Source organism: Sturnus vulgaris, chromosome 6 (assembly GCF_052056855.1).
Source record: "Sturnus vulgaris isolate bStuVul1 chromosome 6, bStuVul1.hap1, whole genome shotgun sequence".
Taxonomy (NCBI): domain Eukaryota; kingdom Metazoa; phylum Chordata; class Aves; order Passeriformes; family Sturnidae; genus Sturnus; species Sturnus vulgaris.
Window position 1 is genome coordinate 19040867 of NC_142248.1, and position 13679 is coordinate 19054545.

General features: G+C 36.3%; 1 protein-coding gene across 1 annotated transcript in view; it reads left to right on the forward strand.

Annotated features, from left to right (window-relative positions):
• Window positions 1-13679, forward strand: part of DPH6 (diphthamine biosynthesis 6) — a 188378-nt gene that overhangs the window by 76227 nt on the left and 98472 nt on the right. The window contains exons 9-12 of the mRNA XM_088167211.1: window positions 1685-1838; window positions 2732-2863; window positions 5147-5276; window positions 9544-9718. Of these exons, the coding sequence (XP_088023337.1) occupies window positions 1685-1838; window positions 2732-2863; window positions 5147-5276; window positions 9544-9718 (591 nt within the window). The remainder of the gene's footprint in view (window positions 1-1684; window positions 1839-2731; window positions 2864-5146; window positions 5277-9543; window positions 9719-13679) is intronic.

The window sequence follows — 13679 nt, forward strand, 5'->3', positions numbered from 1 at the left end:
TGTCCTGACTTTCATGTCTTTCTTGGAGGAATGAATAAAATGAAGTCCAATCAAAGAACATCAGCCCCTCTTAGATAATAGACTTAGTGTTTACAGTGCTTATAAAACTACCTATGACCTCTTTTAGAGTCAGCAAAACTGAGTTTCCTCTCACAGATAATGATCTTTTTGCAATTTAGCCTTTTCTTAAAATTTCCAAATGCACTCCTTTAACTTAACTGGATCCTTTTTCACTTCGGTGAAGTCAAATATTGACATTATCACAAATTTCTGATGCATACTATAGCTTTTTGCCCTTGTTTTTCTGACTTTTTTTTGTGATTAACGTGAAATCTTTAAAGTTGCAATATGTTTTATTTTCCACAGCAAAGAAACAATATACAATAAAATTAAATGTAATAAAATTTATTCATTATATAATGTTAATGATCTTTTTTAATGACATTTTACATAGTACATGAATTTATCAGCTTAAAGAATATTCAGCAGTTTCTATTCCCTATTTAAGGATGGCCAAAGGTTTCATATTTTGTCAACTTTTTATCTTGCCTTATTTGGATTAATTATAATTTTTGTGAATTTAAGAAGCCTGCAGTAAAATGCAGATTTTAGGGACTACATGAAATCTGAGATCTTTGGGAAGAAATATAATTGATAGAATCTGACATTACAGCATACAATGGTGTTTGATTAGGTTTCTAGGTAAATTCTGTCATAATTCATATTGCTTTTAGATAGACAAGTGATATTACCCAAGCTAGTGCTCCAAAACATCAACATGCTCTGCAGATTAAGCTGATTGTAAAATCAGATGGGAGAGAGGGTTCTGATTGCTGTAAAATTAAAAAGCAAACAAAAAATAAAAACCCACAAAAAATGCATCCTTTAGTTATGTAGCATGTTGAAAATGAAATGAGCACAGAATTGTTGAAGACTGATCAGTAAGCACTGTACCTGTGTATTTTGCTTTAAAAGTTACACTGGGTAGTTTTCTCTTCCTGGTCCTCAGAAAGCATATGGGAAGAGTGATTTTTCTTCCTTATCAAGAGGTTAATTCAATGTATAGATCTTGGGAAATGCATTTTTCTGTTAACTCATACCAAAGCATTTGATGGAAAGGATAGTCTTTTTGAGATAATAGAGTGGTTTCTTGTTTGTTTGTTTTTTGGTTTTGTTTTTGTTTTTTTTAATATGGACAGCTTTCATTAATTGTTCCAAAAAGTTTTAAAACTTCCTTATTAGTCTTTTGCTCTATTTCAAGTGTGTAATGACAATGTTAATTACAAAATTATGACTTTTCTAACTTTTGTTCTTTTGTTCACTTCGTTTATACTATTTTTTTTTAAACATAGTTGTCTTGTATATAATTGTGGGATACCGTTTCTTCATAATAGTATTCTTTCTGTCTTTATTCTTGGGACTCATCATTTTTCCTATCTACTGTCCTCGGTTACTAAGCCTGCTTTTTTCTTCCATTTGATATGTCAACAGGAGTACATTATGTTTTGCCAGTTCTGCAATCTGATGGGAAATCCTAATGCTCTTCTTTAGTGAATTGTTCTATGATGTGTACTGTTGAACTATAGTAATTTTTGTAATTTAAAAATATATTTGAATGGTAAAATGTGCTGATTCACTGCTTGGCATGCTGCTTACTTGCTTATTTTATAATGTTTATCTCAAGCAGGAAGAATCCATGGGTACTTTTTTGGTCCGTAGCTGTTCTTGTGAGATAAGCTGCACGGATGATGATATTTTCCCTTCATCAGGAGAGTGTGAACCACCGAAAAATATTCCAGTCATCTGGAAGTCTTTGAAACATAATTCGTTGGATTTCAGTGAGTTTTGCACAGTTAAAAAAAAACTTAGTTAAAAAGATTGACTATTTCATGCCAGGTGGAATATGCTAAGTACTATACAAGCGCTCCTGAAAAAAATGTGCTTGACCTGTAGTAATTAGTCTGAATAAAGAGATCCTACTAGAATACATTTTTCTGAAAATAATCAATAGATCTGTAGAAGTGAAGCATTTCAAATTAGTTTACAGGAGCATAACACTTTTTCTTTCCTTCTTTCTCTCCCTCTTCCTTTCCCTCTCCTCCTCTTGGAAGTACCATAACGTTTCTGTTACACTAAATACATAAATACATAGATGGGTAATCTTCCTGAAAACTGTTTCACAGCTAACAGTGTTTGGGTATTGAATAGTATTTAGGTCTTTGGTATTTCTTGAACATGGATAAGTGCCTGGTGGGCTTTAAAAATGTCTAAACGTGTTATGCATTTGCAAAGATTATCAGAACCAGGTTAAGCACCTAACTTCCATTAAAATTTGGCATACAAGTTTGAAAATCTGTTTTTTTGCCGCTTGGATACTTTTGAGAATTTTAGCTTTTCAGTGTCACATCTTGTGCCAAGTGTGTAACCAAACAGGTCAAGAAATTGTAAAAGATAACTAAAGTGGAAAGGAGGAGAAAAAGTACTGAAATTTTCAGCTAATGTGCTACTTGCATGCATATTTTGTGGAGGCAGTGTTGGAGAAGGATTTGCGAGCTTTGCTACCAGAATACTTACTTTTATATCTGTTTGTAAATATTTTTGAAGATGTTTTTACAGTTTGTAGCTTCTTTTCTGTCAAAATTCTTTTTCCTTAAACAACTTAAAATGTATCCTTGGTTAATCTAAAACCTTTCATTATTATAATCATAGTTCTTTTCTTCATTTCCCATAGGTAAGACACTTCAAAATTCAGGAAAATCCCTGAGTGGTTACCAGTGGTTTTCAAGTATCACTGCCCACTTCCTTCCATCAAAGGATAAAACTGCTGAAGAAGCAGCACGGGAAGCATTTTCCTCTCTCAGAGGTGCTTTATTCAGTTAATACATTATCTGCTGTCATTGACTTTGTTTTTAACATGGTCTTAAGGAAGAACCTGTATTTTCATGTGGTTTTATAACTTTATATGTTGTGGTTGTTGGTTTGCCATCTCATTTTGCATTTGGTTGGAACCTTTGATATCAAGACTGCCACCTTTAATATTTAACACATCATAATTTGACCAGCTTTGAAGACACTGGAAAGCCAGAGTAGTGTTCATATCACTGTAAAAACATTATATCCACAGTACGTGCTCACTTTATAGCATTCTTGAAATACAGAGTGTGTGTGAGTATGTGTGTGTGCTATAGATGCTGTCTATTTGCTAAAACACATTTGTAGCTTCCACAATATTAAATTTTCTAGAAAGCTGATATACATTTTGGCATCTAGGATTAGGTCAGTAGCAGTAAATCTCATTTTTATTCCTAATGTAAAGACAAAATTGCCATCTTGGGAATCATGACATGCAGGTTCCTTACAAGATTCTGACATATAAAATGTTCATGTTTTTGTTTTGTATTTTTTCATTCTAAAATTTAAGTAAAACATGTTTGTACAGGCTTTCTTTCTTTCACAAAAATGGAAATAATTTTTAATGTCTAAATGGGTAAACTCATATTCTGGTTTATGAATTTGCATGAGATACTGTCCTATCATATCTTAGGTTTTTACATGTCCAGCTGAGTATTCATGATTGAATATAGGATGATAAACCCTAGATTTTTTTTTCAGAAGTAAAGTTCTAGTTGGTAGAAGGTCATTAAGCTAGTTTGTTGGCTCATATATTTTAAATTAAGAGTGGGGATGTTTGTATGTGCAGAGGTATGTATCAGTTGATTGAGGGCTTTTTTCCCCCTCCAGTATTCCATGTAATGCTGCAGAGCTGAGGATATAACAGCTGGTATTGATCTAGTGATTACTATCAGGTAGCATTCAAATACTTTTCTGTTTCCATACAGAACTGCCATTGCATGCTAATTTATCAGCTGATATTTCTGGACATGTATTTTGATTTCATAGGAGATCTATGTCAATTGCTATATAAACTCTTATATCACTTATGCACACTTTCTTTTCTGTAAGTGAGAATTTCCCTTTTCAGATTGCCATTATTATTGGCATTATGGCTAAGTAAAGCTGAGACATTTAGAACAAAATTCAGTATTGGTGTGACCAAACTAATCTTTGTGAAATTGTGCAAAATTCTGAACTGTCTGAAAGCACTGAAAATTGTTACACAAAAACTGTGTTTCTCACTAAGGCAGCAACCTTCAGAGATTGTCTTTATACCCTTGTCAACTGAACAACAAATATATAAGTGTATACATGTGCACACTGTAACATTAAAGGGTTAGATCCCCAAAATAACACTGAGAAGAACTTTACATGTCTCATTTAAATTAGGTCACAGAGTACTCTCTTATTATATATGGTCTATATTCAAAGATTTTGTCTTCAATTACTTTCTGTTGCTCATGAGCTACGAAGGAGACACTGCAGAGCTGATCACATGTGTATGTTGTATGTTGTTACATTAGTTATGTGGTTGACTATGTAAGAGTAATACATTCTCTCTGAGCTCTCTGACTGGAGAATTCTATGCACATTCAGACGATCTTGACTTCTCAGTATGTCTTTAGCTGTCTGCTTGAGCTTTCCTCTACTCTTATCCTTCCTTCATTTCTCCTGTGGCCACTTCTGTTTCCTATTGTCTATCTTGCCATTTATAATTCTTTGTTTATGCAGAGATTATTATTGCAGTGAGAGTTTTTAAAAACAGCTTAGACAAGCATCCCTCTGGAATGGCATATAAATATTTGATCTTTTCCTTGAAGATGGCTATTGTCCCTTCCAGTTCTGTATTTTTGTGATTCAAAATCCTTTGTTGATTATTAGCTGTCACAGAATGAGCACCTTACCCCAAGACCCCCCCCAAGGCAATCAAACTTATGGATACAAGTAATTCGGGCTGTAACATACCTACATGCATGAATGCATGATGTGTTTTCATGGGGCAAAAATTCACCACTGCTCAGAGTGGATAAAATTTGTTTTGTAGTCTGCTTCTGTATATTTGGAAAACTAATATAAGAATGTAATGAAAGAAAGAAATACTAAATGGGGAAAGGTAGTGCATTACTCATGTTTAGACAACAGTTAGGTTATTACCAGTTGGTTTTGCTGAACAAAATCATGATGCTCATGCTGTCTTTCTACACACATTTAAAATATTCTGCCTTTAACAGCTATTTTTTTTATCCTACAGCTAATTTGACTTCAGAGGGATTGAAACTGAAGGATATTATTTTGGTGCATCTATACATGAAGAGCATGAAAGATTTCAGTGTTATCAACTCAGTTTATGTGACAGAATTTGATTTGTGTCCACCAGCAAGGTAGGATTAGACTACTGCTCTAGTATATTTATGATGCACTGTAATAGACTGAATTATTCTTGCCATATTTGTGAAGCATTTTACCAAATGTTTGTGTCTCACAGAAGAAGACTTGCTGCCTTTTGGAGTATTAACATCACAGCTGCTCATGTCAAAAACACTAGGGTTAGAAATTCCTGCTTGAATATATACCATAAGGTTTACAAATGCCCCCCCATATGGACTTACAGAAGGATAATACATGGTTTGCAAGTCTTGGTTCTTTTTGACTTGATTGAACTGACAACTGTTTGTATTTCTGGGACTTTATTTGCTTTTCTTTTCTGTTTGCATCCCTTGACCTTTTGGCAGTACTTCTCTGAATGCAGCCAGGATATCATCAACCCTCTTTGCCACAAGGTCACACTGTTGGCTCATGTTCAAGTTGGTGTCCATCATGAGCCTCCAGTCCTTCTCTGTAAAGCTGCTTTTTAGCCAGTGGGCCCACAGAATATACTGGACCTTGAGTTTGTTCCTCCCCCAGGTGTAGGACTTGCGGCTTCTCCTTGCTGAATTTCATCAAGTGTGCCTGTTTCTTCATCCTGTCAATATCCATGTGGATGGCAGCTTGCCAAGGATACACTCTGCCCCATCATGCAGATTATGAATGAAGATGTTGCACAGGAGTGGACCCAGTATAGGCTCCTAGTTGTTCATCTGTGAGACTTTGTGCCACTGACCCCACCCACTGGGCCACTGGCTGTTGAGCCAGTTTTCACTCCACCTCACTCCTTGCTCATCTGTCCCATACATCAACAATTTCTCTATGAGTGTGTTACAGGAGAAAGTGTCAAAAGCATTACTGAAGCCTTACTTCCAATATTAAGTCTTCCTAAAAGTGATGAGGTCTGGAACCCTTCTAGGTCTTTTTGACAAATGTTACTCGCCTTGTTCTATTCATTTTGTTAAATACAAAAGTAAAATTATTATCTGAGCAGTTGCTTGGGATCCACATCATGAGATACTGACAGTTATTTCAAAACTATATTTAGGCCTTTTCTTTTCTTCCCCTGCCTATATGCACTTGGCTCTTGTCTTGGTTGAAGACAAATACTGGATTAGACGAGTCTTTGGCTCGATCCAGTCTGGTTGTTCTTAATGTATTGTGTTTCTCTCAGATAATCACACTAGATGGATAGCTTAGCTGCACATCCATGTTCAGTAAGAATCCAAGTATGAAAAGAAATTACATTGATGATAACACTTCTATTCATAGATCCACAAAGCATTTTTTTTCAATATCTGTTGTACAAAATCTATGTTGCATCCAAGTTTACATCTGACATAATGAAACTGCTAGGTGATTTAGGTCTGCACTATGTGATTCCTGTGTTTTCCATTGGAAATTGGATAAAAAACACCTAGGCCATGAAATTTTTCTTTTTTAAAAAAGATGTGTGTTAAACTAATTTTCTGTTTGTATTTTTATTGCCTTTGTCAAAATGTCTTATTTCTTTTTACAGTAATTTGTAATTTTTTACAGTAATTTCTTATGCTTCTGAGATAATATGCTGAGAATGCAGAACTGATATAGCTTGAAAAATTTCACTTGAATCATAGGTTAATACAGGTTACAAGGGACCTCTGGAGGTCATCAAGTCCAATCCTGCACTAAAAGCAGGGTCAACTGTGTGGTCATACCTCTTATCTTCTTCATATTTTTAAAACCAGCTGTTCAGCAATTTTCTAATGAAGAATCCTATATTTTATACTCTTATTGCAGAATATGAAGTGTAATAGAGGCTTGTGAATTTTAAGTATAGCAAGACAAATAGTTCAAAGATATTGTTAAGATAATCATCACATTCCACTACACTGCCTGAGTGTCAGACCCAACACAAGCAGAGAGAGGCTTCAAGATGCTGACTGTAAATCAGAGAGTAATGGGAGGGTCGGCTGTGTGTGCCTTCAGAGGAGGGATATAATCCAAGCTGTAAACTACACAAAGTTATTCTCAACTCCTACATGTTGTAGGTTCTCTTTATAATACTCCACTTCTCACAATTTAACTTTCATTTCTTATGCCTCCATGTTTTAGGCCTCCACATTTGCATAGCCAGCTACATAGCCTTCCATCAGTAAAATAACCAGGTAGAAAGATTTGAAAGTTGCAGGAAAATGGCTTTTTAGTTTTATTTTTATGGAGCAAACAGGCTTCAGGGCATCATAGAATATCCTGAGTAGGAAGGGACCCACAAGGATTGTGAAAGTCTAGCTTGTGATCCTGCACAGGACACCTTGAGTCACACCATGTGCCTGAGAGTGTTTTCCAAACACTTCTTGAACTCTGCCAGGCTGGTGTTGTGATCAGTAATCTGGGGAGCCTGTTCCAGTGCCCAACCACCCTCTGGGGGGAGAACCTTTCCCTAATATCCAACCTAAACCTCCCCTGACCCAGCCTCAGGGCATTCCCTCAGTCCTGTCACTGGTGATCACAGAGCAGAGATCAGTGCCTGTCCCTCCTCTTCCCCCCACAGGAAGCTGTAACTGCACTGAGGTCTGCCCTGAATCTCCTCCAGGCTGAACAGACCAAGGGAGCTCGGCTGCCCTCCATATGGCTGCCCATCATGGCTCTTCACCATCATTTGTGCCCTCCCTTGGATGCTCTCTAACGCTTTTTATCTTTTTTTGTACTGTGGCTCTCAGAAGTGCCCCAGCACTGGAGGTGAGGCTGCCCCAGCTCAGAGCAGAGCAGGACAATCCCCTCCCTTGCCTGGCTGGTGATGCTGTGCCTGATGTCCCCAGGACAAGGTTGGCCCTCCTGGCTGCCAGGGCACTGCTGAATCATGTCCAACTTGCCATCCACCAGGGTCCTCAGGTCCCTTTCCACAGCACTGCGTTTATGTTGCATATTTGTCTATGTTGCATTTTGTCCTGAAGAAAAATTATACAGCAGTTTGCATGGTTGCATCATTGCATTATGTACAGAGGCCTGGTTGTGGAAGTTCTCACAAGCAGTATGCTGGAAGCACTGACTTGGGTGTGGATCTGCAATAAATTTGCAAAATTGTCTTGAAAATTTACCAACCCAAGCAGAAAATTCATTCACCCATGCTTATGATGATGGTAATGAGGAAAAACTACTATATTTACATGTGGGAGGTGAGGAGAAAAATAGTTTTCTTGGAAGAAATAAGCAAGATGGCAAGAATTTTATAAGGCTGTTACATGATATGTAAAGAGAACAAGTAATTTTTTGTTGAATTCCTGCTGAGAGCTAAATGACTTTTCTATGCATGGACTGCAAATATAATTATTTTACAGGCTTTGAAATGTTGATTTCCCCACATAGACCCTCAACCTCCCCCCCCCACACTTTTTATCTGGCCGCATGCAACACACGTCTGTCTGTTCATCAAGGCACTCAGTCGTCCTTGGAGGAAGCAGAAGTGAACTTTATAAATGAATGCTTAAGTAGATTTTGAGTCCTGTCATATGTTTGTATCTGTCATGCAACTTAAGGTGTAGCAGAAAAATATGCTAGTATTATAGATAACCTGTGAGAAGGTTGTAAAGGAGCTATAAGCTGCTGCTTTTTAGAAAACTTTGACACTGTCTCTCTCAGCATCCTCATAGGCGAACTCAGGAGGTGTGGACAGAGAGGTGGATTGAGAACTGGCTGAATGGCAGATCCCAGAGGGTTGTAATCAGTGGCACAGGGTCTAGTTGGACTAGTTGGACTTGGGGCATTGTCATTAACAGTCACATGTTTGGCCCAGTATTTTTTAATTTATTCAATTTATTCAATGCCTTGGATGAAGGTGCAGATCCCACCTCAGCAAGTTCACTTGTGACACAAAGCTGGGAGGAGTGGCTGATACCCCAGAGGGCTGTGCAGCCCTGCAGGAGCACCTCAACAGGCTGGAGAGGTGGGCAGAGGAGAATTGTCTGAGACTCAACAAGGGCAAATGCAGGGTCCTTCTCCTGGGGAGGAATAACCCCATGCATTCTAGGCTGGAGACTGAAGTGCTGGCAAGCAGCTCTGCAAAGAAGGACCTGGGAGTCCTGGTGGACCAGAAGCTGTCTGTGAGCCAGCAGTGTCCTTGATGAATAACACTGTTAATGCTAGCAGATTATTGCAATAATCTAACTTTCTAATATGATCCTGGCAAAATTTCCTAAGATAATGTCCAGATTAAAAAAAAAAAAAAAAAAAAGTGGAAAAGAAATGTTGGAATTTGGTTCAAGCAAACTTCTGTTTAAAAAAAAATATATCTTTTGTTTTCAGAGTGTGTGTGGAAACGCTGTTACCTGATGGAGTGCTGTTTTGCATTGACTGCCTTGCACATAAGTATGACATGGCAGCAGATGATGTAGTACATGATGAAAAGCTGGTCATGCATGTACAGAGCATTTCCCACTGGGCACCTGCCAGCATAGGACCTTACAGTCAGTCTATCAAGGTAGGAATTTTTGTTACTTCATGTGAAATATATGCCCCTGTAGTGAAATGAACACAGTTATAAAGTCTCTTTCTCTCTCTTCATTCTCTCTATGTGCAAAAGAAAATGTGTAAAAAAAAATAGTATTTTGAACTTAGGTTTTTAAAACTTGTAGACCACTTACCTCTCATCAGTTCTTCATTTTGTGGTAATAAAACTGGTTAAATTATTCTTTTCAGAGAATCTCAAGAACAGCATACTTCTGTTGTATATTATAATTAGACAAAAAAAACCTGTCATACATATACTTTTATAATCTGCCTAAAATATAGACAGAATTTAGGAACAGCTGAGGATATTTCAGTTTCCTTGTTAAAGCTCTAACTTTTTTATAGGTAGCGTTAATCCTAAAATGCTTATTTAATTAAATCCTTTTTGAGGCTTGTGGTGCTGCTTAACCATTTAAAAGAACATCAAGGTTGAAGAGCCAGTCTATCTTTCAAAATAATAACAAACTGAACAGATTATTACATATTCTTTAGAAGAATGAAAAAGAGTAAGGTATCATGGAAAAATGGAACAAAAATTTGCATTAAAAAAAATTCTCCTAATGTAGTATTTTCTGTCCAGCTAGTACCATTCTGACAATTCATGAACTGTCTCAACCTTTTCTGTTGCAAAAAATATATGCCTAGCTTACCAAGACTCTTCTCTTGTAATAAATACATTGTCCAGTGTTGTGCAGACTGATTTAAGCAAGACTTTATGATATCTGTTTAAAGGGCCTGAAATATTTTTGAGTCTGCAAACCTAGTATAATGGCCATGCAATTGTACTTTGCTTTGTCTTTGCACTATTTTACAGAAAATTTCAGGAACAGTATTTTGCTTCAGAAGCTCATGTGGAATTTGTTTTATTTTCAGGAAGAAATGTTGGTAGATTACTACAGTATGAATCTTGTTCTTACAGAAGGATGTGATTTTATCATCTCTATATCCGTTTTTCTTGAGAAAGCAGGAATTTGGTTTATTAAACTTTATTCCATTCAGTCTTACACTTTAATGATTGTAATTGTATCATATCATGCATATGATATTCAAAGATTAAAATAATAAGCTTTGTATCTTTGTTATTTAGAGAAGCTTCTCTTACATCACAACTAATCTCCATATCCTGGAACTGCCATCAACTAAATTCAGAAAAGTGTGTCAGCTGAAAATTGCTTCATTAACGCAGTGAAAATTTCATGTTGCAATTGTCTATAAGCAGGTACTGCCAGATCATCTGGTGGTATGGGACAATCAGCATACCCAAGGCAAAGTTCATATCTCTTCAAGTGTAGTGGAGCCAGTAACACTGGTCAGCAATTCAAACATTAAGGAAAATTTTCCACTGGTGTGTTTTGTTTTGCTTTATTTTCTTCTACCCCAAGAGAACATTTTAGTTAAGCAACATTATTTTCCCTTACAGTGTAAAGTAAGTATTTTTACCTCTAAAAATTACCACAGTAGTAAAGTAACAGCAATGAAAATCTGTACCTCTGCTACAGGATCACTCACTTGTTGTCCTTTACGGCTGTGTTCTGTCTCTAGTCCACAAACACCTGTAGGAGGAAATGATAGTATCCATGGCAGCCATATTTTTATTTTTCCTTTGCCAGATTTTGCCTTACAACTTCCAACAATACATTTCATCTGAGTATCAATATGTAACACTCTGGTTTTGCCTTGCTAAGAATTTTTGACTTTTGGTAACATTTCCGTTCTGCAGAGCTTGATATAGTACATGTCAAATATACTAGGATAAATAAACATTTTAGTAAATGTTTTTAATATTTAAACACTTTTTCTTTCTAAAATAGTATATAAAAGATGTAACTTATAAAACCTTTTCATAAGAAAACATCACAGAGGAGTGTATCAGTACATAAACAAAGTATTTGAATTTTAGATTTTATTAATGGAGGATACGGATTTTGTATTTTTTTAAATATGAATTTTCCAAAATAAAAATCTTCTTTAAATGAGTTTTTAGAACTTTCTAATGCTATATATGGACAGGTATTAAGCTCTTAAGTTCGCCAGCAGAACTAAGCATTTCAATATATTTTAGAAATAGAATATATTTTCCAGAATAAATAAGAAAGAGCAAAAGTGAGGTTTTAATATTTGTAGTCAACAAAAATTATTTGAAATTATACAAACTTTAGAATGATGAAATGTTTGTTAGTCTTCTATGATTGAGAAACAGAAGCCAAATGATCTTAAAACAGTAAATATTTATTACCCGTATGTTGTAGATATGTAGAGTTTATTTATCTTTTCCTCGACAATAACTGGACAATTAAATTTTGTCTTTTCAGTCCAATATGAAGTTTTTTGGACACTGGGGACTCAGCATGTATTTTTGCACGATGTTTTTTCTGAGTTCAGAATAGACCATAGAATAATATTCAGGATATTGCAAGTTGGAATTGATGTGCCCTGGCATGTAAGAGCAGAGCTGGCAGCAGAAACATGTAGGTAGTTCATGCAAACTATGGAATTCACACTTCAGGCTCAAAATTCACTAAGCAGAGCATCATTTCAATTCGGTAGGGATCTTTCAGGATCTTGCCAACAGTGCTATAAGGACAAAAAGTAAAGATTTGGAATTTACTACAAGAATGTCCTGACCTCAGTTTGATAGACACTGAACAGTGCCAGAATGAAATTAGGATTTTCAAATGACATATAGCAAAATTATTCTTCTTTGAATTAACATTCTTTCTCTTGTGGGATTAACAGTCTATAAAAACAACTTCAGTGTTTCTCTTTGTAAGAAGTAGACATGAACTGTTTGAAGATAAAGTAAGACATCATGTATTTTGTATGTATGCCAACATTATACGCATCTGTGTCTTGGTTATATCTGCTGAAACCTTTACCTTGGCTCATGACCTCAGTTCTTTCCCTTTGACAGCTGACAGATCCCAGTTTGAACTATCCTTCAGGCATCTTTTCCTCAATTTTTTTGCACTATCTTAACCCATCTTTTCCTTTTGTGATTCAACCACAGTTTCTTATACCATATCTATTAATATGTGGATAGAATACCTTCCAGTGAGTGGGGGAAAAAAGTGACAGTCAACCGTTCTGATTATAAATAATGTTCCTTTGGGTTTGATACTTGGGATGATATTCTTAGTGTTTTAGTAAACAACTTGGACAATACCATACCTAGCAGGATTGTGGATTACAGTAATTCGGATAGTGCTTGATGCATTAGAGGGAATGGCTGCCATTCCGAGGTACCTAGACATTGTCATTTTTTGTAGATGAAAGCAAGCAAGTTGTACTCCAGTGCCCCTGGCACTTACACTCCTGTGTAAGAAACCTCATCACCAATATAAAAGTTATTGTTGTTTCTTCCGTAGCCATTGCCAGGAAAAAAATACGTGTAATGTTAGGGCTACTTGGTGACTTGTAAATTGTATGGAGACTGCAAGTATGCAAGTCAGGAAACAGTGGGACAGAGCTGAGTTCTGCATCTTTGTAATTCATTTCTTTTACATGCCATGTGCTTCTTATCTGGAGATTAAGAAGCCTGACTATAAACAGAGTGTCTAATTATTGCCATTGGACAAAATTAAAACTTTCTGCCACCACTGAGGTATGCAATCACACTCAAAGTCCACCAAATTGCAGGGAATAGTTTCATTGCCTCTTGGAGGGTAGTTCCACTTTAATGATGAGACATGCTAAAAAGAAACATTAGGGAGAATTGGAACTGCTATTTTCTTTTAAGTAAATCCTCTCTTCAGTCAGAAGTTGTGTTTCAGGCCTCAAGACATGCAAAAATGGAAGTCAGTTATTGATAGGAATATTGAGAAAGAGATCAGTCATCCCTGGTAAACTGCCTGGTGCAGTTATAGTGCTTAAGGTGGCTGTTTAAAGGCAAATTTATAATTACTTTTTGGGATTTTGGATCCAAGCTTCTTGCT